This window comes from Mus musculus, chromosome 6, assembly GCF_000001635.26.
Source record: "Mus musculus strain C57BL/6J chromosome 6, GRCm38.p6 C57BL/6J".
Taxonomy (NCBI): Eukaryota; Metazoa; Chordata; class Mammalia; order Rodentia; family Muridae; genus Mus; species Mus musculus.
This window is the reverse complement of record NC_000072.6, coordinates 87,081,954-87,096,508: the sequence shown is the minus strand read 5'-3', so window position 1 is coordinate 87,096,508 and position 14,555 is coordinate 87,081,954. Positions and strand designations below refer to the sequence as shown.

Below are 14,555 nucleotides of genomic sequence, written 5' to 3'. Positions count from 1 at the left end.
CAGTCCAAATACCAGAAATCCCTAAATAGCACACCTATCAGGCTTAAAGAAATAAAAACTATGAACTTAGAAATGGCCTCAAAGGGGAAAAAAAGTGACTTAAGATGCACATAACTAAAATAAACCTGGCTGAAAGTTAAAAAAAAAAAAAAAAGGCTGGGCGCGGTGGTGCACGCCTTTAATCCCAGCACTTGGGAGGCAGAAGCAGGCAGATTTCTGAGTTTGAGGCCAGCCTGGTCTTCAAAATGAGTTCCAGGACAGCCAGGGCTATACAGAGAAACCCTGTCTCAAAACAACAACAACAACAACAACAACAATAATAATAATAATAATAATAAGGTGTGAGAGGACAGCAGGAGAATTGCAAGTCTGAAGCCTAGACCCCACCAGAAAAAAAAATTAAAAACGCAAACGTATACGTCCATGATAACCGTGCAAACATTCAAAGCTCACAGTATGGAAGTGTTTCTCCACAGGCCTGTGAAGAGAAGGTTCAGCAGCCAAGCACATACAGCGTTTGCGAAGGAACTGACTCCAGATCCCAGCACCCACATGAGGCAATTCAGAATCACCTGGGCTCAGCTCCAGGGGATTCAATGCCTCTCGTGCCTCTAGGGGCACCTGCACCAGGACATCCAAAGGACACCTTCCCACACGGGAAGGATAAGAGACAAGACAAAATAAAGTCAGATGTTGGGAAATCTAGATGGACATCGACAGCATACAGTGATTTTGTAATGTTAAGTAGAAAGGTTGGGATGTTTCAGGTACTGCTCAGTGATACCCTGCCTAGGGGCTAGGGCACACCTCTGGAACCTGATAGTGTCACGTTTAAGGTAACACTGTGCTCTGTGTGACATCTTCAGAGCCAGCTTTCAGCTCAACTTCTTTCCCACTGTCTCCTTACTCATGCTTGCTACAGCTCTGGATTTCCTGTCTGCTGTCTCTGGGCTCCCTTACCACTCTACTCCTCTGTCACGTTAGACTCCTGTTGCTTCCGACTCAGTTTTGGAGGCTCTGTAACTTTGTTTCTATTGTTTGCCATTTTATATTCTGGATTCTGAGCTTGTGGGAACTGTTCCAAAGCTTGTATTGAAAATACAGCAGTCTAGAAAAGAGTTTGGGTTTGCTTTTGGTTAATGCTTGGGGCACTGTTGAGGGCCACAGTAAATAAAACAAGCCCTCTGACAGACGCTTTTCAGGACACAGGCCGGGCCCCTCTGGGCTGGGAGTTCTGACGGGAGACTTCACCCTAGTGCTGAAGCCTGCATTTCTCCCTATCATACCCATCTCCCGGAAGCTTTGTTTGTGACATGGCCTTGTCAGGAAGCTATACTCTACTTTGCTCAGACTTCCTGTCTTTTCCCAGCTTCCATCTGCCTCCTGACTTGGTGTCCAGCCACTAAAATCCCAGGTACCCTCCAGTACAGCCAGTGGCTTCTGACCTTGTTCCTCTGCATCCTTTCCTCTCTTGGCAGGTCACCTATTTAATTGAGCTTGGGGTTCTAGGTTCTTTTTGTTTTCATTTTTATCCAGCCTAAGTTTTCTGAATAAGAAGTTTCTTGGACTACCTACCCATCAGATATTACACCACAGACACACACACACCCATTATTGTGTATAATATATAACATAGACCATTTAAAAATCTTGGGGGGTTGGAGGGATGGCTCAGCAGTTGCTGCTCTTCCTCAGTTACTAATACCCACATCAGGCTACTTAAAAGCACTTGAAAATCCAGCTGCTCTAGGGCATAGGACCCCCTCCTCTGGTCTTTGCAGTTATCTGCACACACTTGGTATACAACCACACAGACACATAAAACCCACAATGTTGCTGGGTTCCATGATATAACTTATTTGTGGCTTTGGTTTGTAAGTGTTAGACACTCTTTTTCTCAAAAGGTTTGGTTTGATTTTTTAATTGTGTATATATAGGGGCAGTGCCTGTGAGTACAGTGTCTGTGGAAGGCAAGAGGGTGTAGGAGCCCATGAAGCTGGAGTGATAGGTGAGCTGTAACTGTGTAGGTGCTGAGAACCAAGCTCAGGTCCTCTGGAAGAGCAGCAGTACAGGCTCCTAACCACTGCGTCATCTCTCCAGCCTGCTACACGTTTCTAAATCACTCAGCCCACACTGGAATTAACAAAATTAAATGTTCTACTTGTCTTGACTCCAATGAGCATAATCTTCTAATTTTACTCAAAACATGCAGAGGTATAATGGTATAATTACTGTATCCAAAAGGCTCTATTAGTATTTTACTTATAAGCCTTCTTACACCATTATTTTCTTTCTTTTTTTTTTTACAAGTTATGAAGTGTTTATTCATTATACACACCGGAAAGAAGCGTTGCATACTTGTATCTCCTGTTCTCCATAACAAGATTATGAAGAGATGGTATAAAATAGTCATAACTTAAAATACATTTGGATTAAAAATGAAGCCAGGACAATTAGATCTCGACACAGCTGTGCTAGAAGAACATAGGGGGCTTAAGCTCATGTTTCGGTTATGAAAGCAATTCAGCTCATCTCACAGGAAACAAAAGCAGGTGCTGAATCGTGAAAGTCCCAATCAGTTATTTTTAGCATGCCTCTTAATTTTTCTGTCCCCTGATTTCTTGTCTTTTGTGCCTAAGTCTTGAACAGGTAACCACTTTAGGGGATGGCGGCGGTAGATAGGCCATGGAAGAAGTGTCAGCAGACAGGAGAAAGCAAGTCCGGCCATAACTAGATAGACAGTCCACCCAAACTGTTCAGCCACGTACCCGTAGATAAACCCAATGCAGAAAAAAGAATGATCCCCTGAAACATCTGTTCAGCTAGTTTCTGCCCCTTGTAATCCATCTGGGTGGGCATCGAACTCAGGTGTTCCAGCATGGTTGCCGAAGACCGATACCAACAACAAAATGGATGGACGTAGCCGATTATTAAGGAGTAAAGCTTGCCGGGGGGGGGGGGGGTGTGTGTGTGTGTCAATACCGAGGAGAGCAAGGCCGACCAGCCGAGTGTTTCACTTCGGCCGTGGCCCCATTATTTTCTATTACACACCCATACTTCATATTCAAAAATCTCCTAGATAGGGCTAGAGAGATGGCTCAGCAGATAAGAGCACTGGCTGCTCTTCTGAAGGTCCTGAGTTCAATTCCCAGCAACCACATGGTGGCTCACAATCATCTGTAATGGGATCTGATGCCCTCTTCTGGTGTGTCTAAAGACAGCGACAGTGAACTCATAGACATTAAACAAATAAATCTTTAAAAAAAAATCTCTTGGATAAGGAATATGGTTCTAAGTACTCTGACAGAACTGCCAGGTGGCCCTTAGCATCCGAGTCAAGGGTTGACACAGGTCCCAGGTCTTGGGACTAACTTGTGCTCACAGTCACCCGAGAGAATGACAACCTCACACCTTACACGCTCACTTTCCCGAAGAAGGATCTGAGGCGACTCACACTTCAGCGGACATGTTAGCAACAAAGACCAGTTTCCCTTCAGCTTCTGCTGTGCCCTGTCAATGGGCAGCAGCTGAACCACCCTGCTTTTGGTGCCACCCCAGGGAAAGCAGATTCTGTGGCTTTTAGGACTTTCTGGCTCTTGTAAACACTCAGCAAAACCAACAGGCAACTGAGGCAAATTTAAATTGCTTTATATCAAAACCATGGTGGTGGGGTGGGGGGGGGGGGCTGCATGATCCTTATAGCACAGAGCACAGGAGGAAAAGCTGAGGCGAGAGCAGCCAAGCTGCAGCCTCCTGCCAGCCAGCATGGACACATCAGGTGGAGCTGCTGCTTCTAGCTCTAAAGGACATCCTATCTACGACAGGCCACGTGCCAGGCCAGCTTGACCGCACCCTCAACCCACTCACACTCCCCTTTCTCCTAGCTATCAATGCACTTTCAGCTTTCTGGTCACCCTTCCAGAAACCTGATAACAAATCATTTTTAATGTAAAGTGCTATGAGAAAGTGCAGAACAAGTGACATCGGAGCTTAGTGTAGCATACATAACATCAGAGTTTTATCTAATGATTCTTCGTAAAACTGCTAGGAAGCTGGGGTACTGGCTCTGGATATGCGCACAACCATTCATTCTTTAAAGCAACAGGGCTGAGAAGCCGGCAATGTTTACCAACAATGAAAGCAAAACACTGACTCTATTCTTTAGCCAGCACCAACTTTAAAATGCTACATGCACATGTGTGTTTCAAACGCTAGTAAATCCTTCAAAATGAACTGCTACGATTGTGACCTAATGTGTAAGGCCCGGGGTGCTGTCCCAAGCCCAACCAAAAAAAGAAAAAGTCACACAGCAAGGTTTTGGGTAATTTATTCACAGTTCCGGTGTAGTCACTGGATTGAACAGGACACAAGGATGAAATAACCATCTGGCTCAGAAAACTAAACATTCATTTAAAAGAATACAAAATCAAAACAGAGCAATGATTATTCTAACCCCCAGTCCCACAGAAGTATAATTTAAACAAATATAAAAATGTTATTAATGGAAAAACACATTCAACCAAAGAACATTCAAAAATTAGCAAGACCATTTCTACACTCTCTGGAAACTAGTGCAGAAACAAGATAAGGTGACGTTTCCTCTGATGCCATCATCAGCCTTCAGAACATCACTACTGAGCGTACGGACTTACAGTCAACACAACACAACTTAGCAGTCTTGCTTAAAACTATGGACATTACTATTCAAAGCCAATGCTGTCAGTTTTATTATCTGTTATCATCCCAGATCTGAGGATATGTTTAAATAAATTCTAGCTATGAAGATACTGAAATACTTATTAACAATCTTTAAGTACAGTGAAAAAGTCCAATTTATGTTAAAACTTTTGAATGTGAAACTAAATAAAAGCCATGTGAAATGTCTCCAAGCTTAAAACCCTGCGTAGTATTACTGTACACACAACCCACTATGGGTTGTCATAAATCAAAATGTGGATGTCATAAATCAAAATGTCTTTACCTTTCCCTTCCATGTCTTTGGCCTTCCCAAGTTGTAAATTATGAATTCTTTTTTTAAACAAACATTTTCCAATGACATTGTGCTTTATTATTTTTTTTTAGAAAACTCATACCAGTTAATGTATATAATAAACAGGTAACCTTAGTCTCTTTTATTGCTCTAGAATATCCTAATTATAAAAAAAGATAAAAGAGTAACCCCAAAGACTGAAGGTGTGTTGTGAAAGTGTTAGTTTCCCTCTACATGGGACCAAGTCCAGCCTCCTTTCCTCCCACCTTCAGAACCACTGAGGCAAGAGGCCTGGACTGAAAGGGTTACCACCTGTCACTTCAGAAACAGCCTGCTATTAAAAAGCTGATGTTGGTGTTCTGAACTAACAGCCTTCTGCACAGTACCCTGTGACATCACTCTGCTGAGCAGGGACACACAACTGCTTGCCATATTACTAACTGCTGTTCTTTATAGTCCCCTGTTCCACGGACAGGCCGGGGCAGCTGCTTATGAACATGTCAAACGAACCCAGGCCCAGCATTTAATACCTCAGCACAGCTCCACCTTTCCACCCTCCCTCCTGAGCCTCACAAGGACCAGGTCCACCAGGGACAGTCACAATTGCTCTGAGGGTCTAGCTCTGCTGCCCAGCATGGCAGCCGCTCATACACAGCCGCCGAGCCAGTCACAGGCTAAGAGTGAGTGGCTCACCTTCTAACCTTTCTATCTTACGGCATAGATTCTCTTTTTTAGAAAGTAGTAACCATCAAGTGGGCCATGTGTCAGGTGCCTCAGTCCTCCCTGCCTAGCAAGGACTCCCAGGTAAAGATGTGTGTGTGAACTTAAACACACTATAAATGTGCTCGGTCCTGTGGCGGCCTGATGCCCCAGAGAAGGGAGATGCTAGGGGGTGCGGAGGGGGTGGGGAGCACCCTCTTAGAGGCAAAAAGGAGGGGGATGGGGTGGGAGGTTCATGGAGGGGAAACCAGGAAGGAGGACATTTGAAATGTAAACAAATAAAATAATTACTTTTTAGAAAGAAAGAAAGATAGATAGATAGATTAGAATTTAATGACAGCACTCTGGAGGCAGAGGTAGGGAGATCTCTGTGAGTTCGAGGCCAGCCTAATCTACAGAGTGAGTTCCAGTTCAGCCAGGACTGCACAGAGAAACCCTGTCTTGAAAAACAGGGAGCTGGGGGTAGGGGGGGGGGAGAATTTTAATAGAAAGCCTCCCTTTTACAGGGTATTTTTGTTTTGAAAAATTAGATTTCTATGTCCTGTATTATACCAAATTAGTGGGACCTACTCACCTAGTGCCTTGCCTTGCTAAAATATCTGGGTATTAAGAACTAATAAAAGAATTTAGGTAGAAAGCAAAATGGGATATGGAAAACAATAATATTTGTTTAGACAGTACTACCCTGGTCCTCATCTGGGTTTCTGACTGGTTTAGTATTTATTCTAGCTTGGAGTGTGTATGGATGAGAAACTGGTAAATGGGTTCAATATCATAGACAGAAGACAAAAAGAGTTGTGACGTTCCGCTGCACGGAGGGTGGTTAGCAAGACTGAGCTGTATAATCCAAAACTGCTCCAACAGGACCCCGGGGTAGTGACTGAGCTGACAGTGAGTGACCAGACAGCACTGAGCTGATCGTCTCCCAGTTTCAGTGTCTCAACACACCAACATCACCCTGTGCTCCAGAGCCACACACCAAACAAAAGCCACACCCAAACACGAGCAGCTGTGCTACCACATCAGGCCTAAGAAATGACCTTACACACATGCTCCACTAACATGAAGTCTTAGGGACAAATACAACAGAGAAACGTACCCAAAGCAGTGACATGGAGTACAAACTGTGGCCCTGTCTTGGGTTATCAAAATCAGGTTTCCAGCCTCCATCAGTGTGAATGAAGCCTTCTGAAATGCCTAAAGTGACATCAACTTTTTCTTCAACTCACCTTCACAAGTGTTAACTGCTTACCACTAAGTTCAAACACAAAGCATGACTCCGTGAAGCACTGCGCTTTCACCGTGTACAGGTGAAAGCTTTTGAAAACAATGGACCTAACTTGAACACACACACCTGCCCACTGCCCACACAATCTGACCCAAATAGCTCTGTGAAGAAATTACTCTGCACATTTTTGGGGTGTCAAACTAATGTTCTATTTTAAATATTTTATCCAACTTGCTGACCTGCATTTCTGACACAATCAGCTGAAGGCATGACAGTCTCACGTATTTATACTGCATTCACTCCTCAACAGGAGTCAAAACAGTCCCAAGGAAAACATCGAGAAAACAACCCTGAAACTGACGTCACTCCACAGTGCCAAGTATGTGCCGTTCTCAGCTGAGCCTGCCACATACACTGAGGGTCAAATGAGCAGCAAGGCCTGCCACCCCCCAAGCAGAACTTCTACACTGGCACCAAGGGATGCTTTCTGCAACAAGGCAGGGGAGGAAGTAAAGGTAACTGCAGGAAACTCTTCTTGGGACAAAGCTGAAGAGAGAATTGAGCACCCTGACACCAATTTGAGGCTTGACAGCAACTCTGTGCTATGATGCCAAAGGCAGCTACAAAGTACGTCACTCAACAAACAGTACTTGCTTTTCAGTTAAGCTCTACAGTTGCGAGAAAATGCCAACTACTCTTAAGAGATGAAGAAATAAGGAGTGGATCCCTGTGTCCTATCTTCAAATGTCCAGCCACATATCAATGTCTAACAGCACAAGTTTTCCAAACTCCACAAGGTCTTCTCTGCAGGTGTGGAGGACCCAAACGCACTGTCTACAGAGATGACAGACATGTTTGAACTAATTTAACTAAACTAAGATAAAAATCTCACCAAGTTTTTTGGTGTACAGTTTGATTTAAAAACAAAACAGAAATAAGCTTCAACATAAACTGCAGCATCTTCTATTTATAAGTAGCGCAGCAAAGCCTTTGGTGGCTGTCCAGGCACTGGCACACACTGACTTGGAGTATCCAATTCAATGCACTGGTCTTCCCTCAGTCTGACTGACCGAATCACGTTATGCTGAAGCAAACACCAAGCGCCTTGACACTCACCAAGCCTCCTCTATGAAATGGAGGGCCCAGAAATCCATTATCCAGTTCTCTGAACAAAATACAGCTGAGATCTCTCTGATTTTAGGTTTAGACTTAAATTCTATGAATCAAATTCCCCCATGTATTATTGAAAATGAGACAATTGCACAAAAATCATTAGTTGAGTGGAATAATTATAACTGATATATAAATAAGATTTACTAAAAAAAGGCTTTCAGGAGGCAATAGTTTAAATCAAAAATTTAAATACAAAAGGTATCTCGTGTTGCTTAACTGTCTTAAGTTTCAGGTGTCTGTTACTCTACTGTTACAGATTTGGCAAGATTCCGTGGAAAATCAACCTGCAGAAAAGAGAATTGTATTAGCAAATATAATCATGTAATTTAGCCTAGAAAATAACTGAAAAACAATAAAGGAAAGGCGCTGACATACATAGGAGAGCTACCTTGGTCCCCTAGGAAGATGGCCCTCATAGGGAACCCTGGAAAAACTACCGGGTATCTTGGTTCCCATGACACCCAGAGGATTAAGAATGCCGCAGCCCTCACTGTGGGAGGGGTCCAAACAATAACTTGTCCCACCCAAAAATGCCAATCACCACCCATGAAGAAAACAGCCCTGCTCCCGGTCAACGAAGTGAATGTTTCTATGGGTAAGAAAAAACTGATGTAAGCTACGAACTGGCGGTGAAAAGGTAACAGGAGATAGCATGAATGGGACAGGACAGATTTTTCAAGCTGGGAGGGGCTAGTGAGACAGCCCAGCAGGCAAAGGCGCTTGCTACCAAACCTGAGTTCAACGCTTAGGTCAGTGGAAGGATATCTGCAATTCCTGCAAGTTGTCCCCTGACTCCTACCCATGAACTGTGACACACACACACACACACACACACACACACACACACACACACACACACACAAACACACGACAGACAGACAGATGATAGATAGATGGATGGATGGAGGCGGTCACTCACATCGTAGCCTCTCAGCACAGCCAGGTGGAAAGCCAGCAGCTGCAGGGGAATCACACTGAGAATGCCCTGCAAGCAGTCCACTGAGTGGGGCACCTTGATTGTCCTTTTTGTATTCTTAATGGTCTCAGTATCCTCCTTATCACAGATCACGACTGGACGCCCCTGGGAAGAAAACGATACACAACACAGTCACCAGGAAGCAGATGCTGAGCAACAAGAGGTGGGCATGGCTCCACTGCCTGACACACACATGTGGTCTGACTGCTCATTTAGACAGAAGCACAGACCGATTTTGTGGACTCGGTAGATTTCTTAAAAAATTTCCACAAGAAAGAAATGCCAAGTTTAATACTTGAATACAGGTCTGCTTCCTTTGAAGTTCAAGTTTATTTCTAGTACACTGTGCTTAGGGAGAAATATCTTCTGGAATTAAAATATAAACCAGCTGATGGGGGGAGGGTGTCAGCCACAGCATCCATGATATTAGTGTAAACCAAACATTGGGTTTTTTTGTTTTTTTTTTTAAGTTAAGTTCTTGGGGGCTGGTGAGATGGCTCAGTGGGTAAGAGCACCCGACTGCTCTTCCGAAGGTCCAGAGTTCAAATCCCAGCAACCACATGGTGGCTCACAACCATCTGTAACAAGACCTGACTCCCTTTTCTGAAGTGTCTGAAGACAGCTACAGTGTACTTACATATAATAATAAATAAATCTTTAAAAAAAAAAAAGTTAAGTTCTTAACAGTGTTAAGGTAAAAAGAAAGAGCATTATGTTAACTGTCGGAAGAAGGAATTTGGAGATGATGGCCTCGTTTTGGTTTAGTTCTTCTATTATGAGAGAAATGATGACTGGGTATCATCAAATTATACATAGAGAGCAAAGCAAAGGAGTTGACAAGTGAGCGTGTTTGTAATGTACTGCGCCTGCTCTATCATGCAAGTACAAAATCCACCTGCGCCTTAGTCACCACACCGAGATCTCCAGGGCACTCACAGCACTTGGCCTACCTGCCGTGCAACCACCTGCTGAAGAGCGTTCTGGCACTTGGCATAAGTGTGGTCTCGCATGATGATCATGATGACAGGCATCAACTTGTCCACCAAGGCCAGAGGGCCGTGCTTGAGCTCACCAGCAAGGATGCCTTCCGAATGCATATAAGTAATCTCCTTGATTTTCTAGTATGAAAAAACAGAGAAGTCTTTAGCTCACTTTTCAGAATTCCACTTTTAAGAAAACATTGAGCCGGGCGTGGTGGTGCACGCCTTTAATCCCAGCACTCGGGAGGCAGAGGCAGGTGGATTTCTGAGTTCGAGGTCAGCCTGGTCTACAGAGTTCCAGGACAGCCAGGACTACACAGAGAAACCCTGTCTCAGAAAAAAAAAAAAAGAAAAAAGAAAAAAGAAAACACTGCACAAAGCATCTGAGATGGTTAGGTCTCCCAAGATGTAGTAGAGGCCTACTGGTCTGGGTTGAATCTGTAAGAAGATTCTTAAGGCTTCAGCCTACCAAACGCAGAGCCCGCTGCTCTGCAAACATTCATCTACTTGCCTTATTTTCATTTCAATTTCTTATCTAATGAACCTTGGTCTGTTGCACGTATCTTGAATTGCTAAGCCCAAGTTATCATGGAGACATTCTTCTGGGCCTTCACTTTTGAGTTGAGTCCTATGGCTCATTCTCAGGTAAATAAACCACAGCAAACACACACAATTCAATTTACGCAGTCTACAAACACGTGGGGAGTTAGTAGGATGCTTCCACAGGTAAGATGCACACAACCAACGCACACCACCAAGCCTGACTATCCAAGTTCAATGCTCAGGATTCAAACAGTGGAAGGAGAAAACTGACTCCTGTTTAAGTTGTTCACTGATTTCCACACATGCGCTGTGTATACCACCTCCTGCTCCTGCGCCTGCGCGCACACAAACACATACACACACCACACACTCACTCACTTGAATGGCAAGGCTCAGTGATATAGTGATTACCTGGCTCTCTGTGTTAAATCCCTAGCATTATGGGATACATAACAGTAAATGTTCCTTGTCCCTCCCTAAGTCACTAGAGTGAAATCAACTGTAAGTGAAACAACGTACCAGAGCCCCTTCAAGGCATGTAGCATAATGGTAGCCCCGCCCCATTATCAGGACCGACTTCTGGTGGTAAAGCTCCGTCGCCAGCTTCTGGATTTCATCATCCATGCTCAGCACTTCCTTAATCAAGTCTGTTAGGGCAGAGATCAGAGCAGTCTTGAAAAATGAGCAGTGCACCTCACAGATAAGCAAACAACAAAACGGCCAGTTTTCTTTTCTTCTGTGATATCAGTATGAAATTCCCTTAACACATGGAAGCAAAATCAGAAAGATCTTATTAACTCTGCAGCTACAAAGTACAGCTTCAAGATGAGAACTTCAACCACTGCCCACTCTCTTACAAATCAAGCATATAGAAACTAAGATCAAAAGCCTTCATTTGGACTTTTCAGGGGATGGTGGGCCAGAAGACACCTTCTGTAACACAGTCAGGGAGGAGTCGGATTTAAAAAGAAAGGAAGGAAGGGAAGAAGGAAAACATGGAGGGAAAGAGGGAGGGAGGGAGGGAGCCTCAAGGAGCCAGCAATGTATCTCCACTGGTAGAGTGCTCAACTAGTATGCGCAAGTAACCTTGGGCTCAGTCCTCATAACTGCATAAAATTGGGCAGAGTGGAGAACACCTGTGATCCAAGTACTCAGAAGGTAGAGGCAGGAGGATCAAGAGTTCAAAGTCCTCCTCCCTACATACCCAGTTAAAACTCACCCTGGGCTACAACACAGACAGTCTCAAAAATCAACAACAAAACCAAACACAAAACAAAAACAAAGAGAGAAAGAGAGAGGGGGAGAGGGGAGAGAAGAAGAGGGAGAGAGAGAGAGAGAATGAGAATATGAATCACTCTTCAAAACACAAAGAATCAGAAGAGCCACCAGGCAAAAAAGTAACCAAACAGAACACAGCTCCAGCCCCATGACTGGGAGAAAGGAAGCACAAGTTTCACCCTGAGGAGGGGATAAGAAAGCCCTACCTACAGGACAAACTACAGCCCTCAAAGCCTCAACCAGGCACTGGTCTGCAGACAGTGATTCCTCCAGCAGCAATGGGGTTCCAATCTGTCATTCTCTATGTCTCAGGGGGCAGTGGCCAGACACCATCTTAGAAAGAAACCTACTTCTTATAACTGAACTAACCAGGGCTGCAGAAATAGCCTATCAGCTAAGAGCACTGGATGACCTTTCAGGGGACCCAGGTTCAATTCCCAGCACCCACATGGGAGCTCTTGACTATCTATGACTCCAGTTCCAGGGAATCTAATGTTCTCTTCTCACCTCTACAGGTTCTTGCATGCGCATGATACACAGATAGACATGCAGGCAAAACACCTCTACCCATAAAATAAAGTAATTAAATGTAAAAACTGCACAACTCTGGGCCTGAGTACAGAGAACAATCATAGTCAACGCGCTGAGGGTGGGGTGGAGGTGAGTCTCTGACCTTCAAAACATACAGGCAGCCCGGCAGTGAAGTGTATGGGAAAGGCAGGAAAGGCAGACTGCTCTAGGTACCCGGGAGGCAAGCTCACAGCTGTAAATAACTCTAGAGTCGATGGGCCTTAGACAGCTCTGTTCACTGCTATGGAATCCAGACGCACTCACACAGTGGTTCTCAACCTGTGAGTGTGCCAAATGACCCTTTTACAGGGGTCACCTAGGACCCTGAAAAACACAGATACTTACATTACGATTCTTAACAGTAGCAAAATTACAATTATGATGTAGCGACAAAAATAATGTTGTAGTCACCATCATTCAAGGAACTGTATATTAAAGGGTCGCAGTGTTAGGAAGGTTGAGAACCACTGCTCTAGCAAAACAGGAAAAGCACAAAAGACTCCAGCTCTCCAAGCCATCTGAAGCCGGAAGAGTAATGCAGACGCATTTGTCACAACTCTCCATCTCTGACTGCACGACGCAGTCAGTGGTAGTCACCAACACATGGCTCTGACAGAGCCCAACATGGAGAACCACAGAACAGAGGACCCAGGAATAGACCACATGGTTGCAGCCACCATTTCTAACAAAAAATGTCAAGAAAATACACTAATGAAAAATCACCTTTGAAGAAAAATTACCTTTTCAAGAAGCACACTAGGAAAACTGAAGATTGACAAATATAATTAGATCCATTATTTCTCACCAATGTGAAATATACTAAAGACTGTCTTGGATATGAAACTCCGAAAGTACTGGAGTAAATCATATTGTGAAAATACTTCAATACGTTGCCAAAGGCAAAGACTTCTTCAGAAGGACTCCCACTAGTACAGGAAATGACCACAAGAGCTGACAAGCAGGCCTTCATAAAATTAACTTTCTGCAGCTTTGCACGGTGGAGCATGGCAGCCCATGAAGTTTACACAGGGTGTGATTTTTACTAATTAAAAAAACTTCTGCACAGCAAAAAAAAGCAATTAGCAGGGTGAAGAAACAGTCTAAAAAACAGAGTCTTTGCCAACTGCAATTGGTAAGTGTTTACAGTCTTAAAGCGCTCAGGCTGGGAATGTGGCTCAGGTGGGAGAATGCTCGATTACATGTGCAAAGCCTTGGCATACACTGGGCATGATGACACCACGCTTGTGATCTCAGCACTCACAAGGGAGAAGCAGGAAGTCCAGCTCAATGTCATCCTCAGTTATCTAGTTAAGTCTGAGGGCAGCCTAGGTCATGTGAGACCCTGTCTCACAAAAAAAAAAAAAAAAGAAAAAAAAGAAAGGGGGTACAGGGGAGAGATACAGAGACAGACCGACTGACCAACGGACAGGCAGACAGAGACCCCTATTGTTTTCTATGCATACCCGGCAGTCGCTTCAGTCCGAGCATGATCTCTTTGCGTCTCTCTTGCATGGAGATCCTGTCATCACACATCATGAGAGCAAACATCACGAGGGACACAAACTGGCTGGTGTATGCCTACAACACCACAGAAAACAGAAAAGTGAATTTTAAGAACTTGAAAACTTTTAACAAAAGATGAGAATTAAATCCTAATTCTTTCACAATATACACTGCTCATCTTTTCTTAACATTTTAATTACATTGGTGTTCTGCCTCCATGTCTGTCTGTGTGAGGGTGTCAGATTCCCTAGAACTGGAATCATAGACAATTGTGAACTGTCATGTGAATGATGGGATTTGAACCTGGGTCCTTTATAAGAGCAGCTAGTGCTCTTAACAACTGAGCCATCTCTCCAGCCCCTCACTATTCATCTTTTACACATAACTCTGGAGATATTGACCTGACTTAGTACTTGGGAATCTATCTCTATTTTTAATCACAAAGCACTTAAGTCTATGTCTTGGGCCCACACAAAACACAAGTGAGACCCCTCACAGTCCTAAGAAAGGAGAAAGAAAGCCTGAAGGAAGTTTCTGTTAATCTGTGCCCGCCCCACAGTGAAGGGGAGAGCAGGCTAGAAACTGTGGCCGCTC

The 14,555-nt window shown here is 44.1% G+C and overlaps 1 protein-coding gene and 1 pseudogene across 1 annotated transcript in view; both read right to left on the bottom strand.

The window, feature by feature from the left end:
- Window positions 1–2,285: 2,285 nt before the first annotated feature.
- On the bottom strand, window positions 2,286–2,923 carry Gm52909 (annotated as a pseudogene).
- Window positions 2,924–4,301: 1,378 nt separating this feature from the next.
- Gfpt1 (glutamine fructose-6-phosphate transaminase 1) overlaps window positions 4,302–14,555 on the bottom strand; it is a 49,362-nt gene continuing 39,108 nt past the window's right edge. Inside the window, exons 15-19 of the mRNA NM_013528.3 lie at window positions 13,922–14,036; window positions 11,130–11,257; window positions 10,038–10,205; window positions 9,031–9,192; window positions 4,302–8,395 (exon numbers count right to left, since the gene is read on the bottom strand). Coding sequence (NP_038556.1) covers window positions 8,351–8,395; window positions 9,031–9,192; window positions 10,038–10,205; window positions 11,130–11,257; window positions 13,922–14,036 — 618 coding nt within the window. The 3' untranslated portion in view covers window positions 4,302–8,350. The remainder of the gene's footprint in view (window positions 8,396–9,030; window positions 9,193–10,037; window positions 10,206–11,129; window positions 11,258–13,921; window positions 14,037–14,555) is intronic.